This window comes from Aplysia californica, unplaced genomic scaffold, assembly GCF_000002075.1.
Source record: "Aplysia californica isolate F4 #8 unplaced genomic scaffold, AplCal3.0 scaffold00259, whole genome shotgun sequence".
NCBI classification, from domain to species: domain Eukaryota; kingdom Metazoa; phylum Mollusca; class Gastropoda; order Aplysiida; family Aplysiidae; genus Aplysia; species Aplysia californica.
This window is the reverse complement of record NW_004797529.1, coordinates 384,928-387,627: the sequence shown is the minus strand read 5'-3', so window position 1 is coordinate 387,627 and position 2,700 is coordinate 384,928. Positions and strand designations below refer to the sequence as shown.

Here is a 2,700-nt window from a genome sequence, read left to right as displayed (position 1 = left end):
CACTCTTTTCCCCTTTTCCAAATCCTTTGAAAACCAGCTCCCCATCCCACCCCATCCCGTCTTCCAAGACTAGATGTGTCCATGTCCATAAACAATCAGTCACACCAAAAGCCCATCAAACTCTTCTGTCTCTTCCTCTCGCACCTCGAAAACCACGCCCCTGATTCCGCCTTTCTCTATAAATGCAAATTTCTTTTGTCCTGCAGTTTCCTATTGCTGCCGCCGTCCTGCTCAATTCATTTATCCCTTAGTCAGAAACCTTCCCTAGTCCTGCCTTCTGTCTTGTCTTTAGCAAAACAGAAAAACAGAAGGAGAGATATCCTTGGCGTTGAATGAGAACTACAGCGTTATATTGAATAGGAGATGAAAGAGTTTGTGTGGCATACGTTTGATAACCACAGAGACAGACAGACAAACAGACAGACAGACAAACAGACAGACAGACAAAAAGACAGACATATAAACGATAGAGCAAACCCGGGATTGTGTGTGTAGGGGGGGGAGGGGGGGTTGTTAAACAAATAGAAAAAATAGAAAATGGTGACAGACAGTTAGGCAGACGCACAGACTAAAAAAAGAAGAAAAAATCAGTACATGAATGTATCATACAGAAGTTAGACAGCTAGATAGCTAGTCTGATGAGGTAACAACCAAACACAGTAGACACATTATGGGTGGCATCGTGGTGGAATCAGATGCTAGTCAAAATCGTGAACTCGAAGAAACCAGCATTTTCCCGAACGTTTGCCAATTTTTATATCACTTTTTATATCTATTTAAAAACATATTTCTGTGCAGATTTTCCTGAAAAACGTTGACCACCCAAAGGCACAAAAAATCTTTCAACCTTACATATCTTGACTTCTATTCAAGACAGATGGATGTTTCTTTCATCAAACGCGAGACTAATGCACAAGCTTCACGATTATACCAACAACTAGTTATGCCCAAAATCTGACGAGCGCCTGATTCCACCACGTCGTGACACAGACATAATAACATAGAGACACAAGAGTGGGGTCACCAACCTGGGGAACATCCAGCCACTTCTCAGCAGCGTCCATAGCCTCCTTGGCATTGTTCTTGTTCTTCTTGGGGTCCCAGTCCTCCCAGTCAGGGCACAGACCTGAGGAACGGGAGATTGGAAAATAGCTTGTTTATTGTTTGTTTTTGTGGAAAGGGGAGAGGAGGGGGGGGGGGTTGGCTTGGTCATTTTAATCTCTACTTTCTTTTTTTTCTTTGTTTCTATTTTACTTATTGTTGTTTTTTTGTTTGTTTTGGTTAGTTTTGGATTGTTTTGTTATGGGTTGTTGTTGTTTTGGGTTTTTTTGGGGGGTTCAGTTTGACCTTTAAAAATGTCTTCATTCATTCATTCATTCATTTATCTATTTATTCATGTATTTATTCATTTACGCAGAGTGATCATATGCCATTTTGAGCATTTCTCTCTCTTTCTCTCTCTCTCTCTCTCTCTCCCTCTCTCTCTCTCTCTCTCACACACTCTCTCTCACACACACACACAAACACACACTCTCTATCTCTTTCCCTCTCTCTCTCACTCTTTCTCCTCTCATCTTATATATCTTCGACTCTATTATCTATTTACCTCGCCCTCTCTACCTCTCTCTTTCGCTCTCTACCTCTCTCTCTTCCCAAACCCTCTCTCTCCTTTTTCCCCCCCCCCTATTATTACACACACCCCCCCCCTCACACACACACTTTTTTTTTCGACGACCGACATAAGGCCTTTAAACTTCCAAACAACAACAACAACAACAACAACAACAACAACAACAACAACAACAACACAAAAGAAAAAAGAAGAAAAAATGTTTTTTTAAAATATAAAAAAAACGCACCAGGTCCGACAGCGTCGACGAGGGCACCGATGGCCTTGCCGCTGTTCCAGTCGGTGGTGAAGTTGTTGATGGGCAGGTCCGGCACCTTGGACTGGATCCAGTTGAGCAGACGCTGCTTGGGGGTGGGCGCCTTCTCCGACGGGGTGGGCTCCTCGCCCTCCCACATGGGCATGGAGATGGAGTAGTGCAAAATGAGCGTCCATATCAGGCCCAGGATCAGCTTCAGCTTCTTGTCCACGATGTCGGTACTGTCTGTTAGGAACCAAACAGAGAAAGGGAGGGTTAAAATGGTTCGTATAGATTCAGTTAGGGGTTTGCGGCACTTACAACACAATTAGGTCATATAGCAGCCGAAGTTAGCTGTAGTAAGAGTTGTACGGTACTTGCAACACAACTGGGTCACATAAGTGCCGAAGATTAGAGGTGCTACAAGAGAGTAACAATCATAAAAAGGAAGAGAGATAAAGACGATAGTTGTTTGATAGGAAAGAAGGAGCAAACCACACAAGAGCACCCGCCAACCACTCACAATTAGAGAATGGAGAAAGACGGTGGGAAGTACATATCACAAATAAAGGTATTTTCCGTTTGAAACAGACATAGATTTGTGAGGAATACAAGAAATCTAAATGAGATCGGGTAAGCCTTGGTTATCCGAGTTTTGAAATACGATCAAGTGTACACCGTGAGATGAAACGATCGTAAAATGAGATGGGGAAACAGGTGGTGAGGAAAGACAGTAGTACCAAATACGTGCATGTGTGTGTACGTGTGTGGGTGTGGGTGTGTGTGTGTGTGTGTGTGTGTGTGTGTGCGTGTGTGCGTGTGTGTGTGTGTGTGT

The 2,700-nt window shown here is 43.4% G+C and overlaps 1 protein-coding gene across 1 annotated transcript in view; it reads right to left on the bottom strand.

Annotated features, from left to right (window-relative positions):
- LOC101845933 (filamin-A-like) overlaps nt 1-2,111 on the bottom strand; it is a gene marked incomplete at its 5' end in the record, with an annotated part of 101,164 nt that extends 99,053 nt beyond the window's left edge. The window contains 2 exon segments of the mRNA XM_013083870.2: nt 1,029-1,126; nt 1,860-2,111. Of these exon segments, the coding sequence (XP_012939324.2) occupies nt 1,029-1,126; nt 1,860-2,111 (350 nt within the window).
- Between the last annotated feature and the right edge of the window lie 589 nt (nt 2,112-2,700).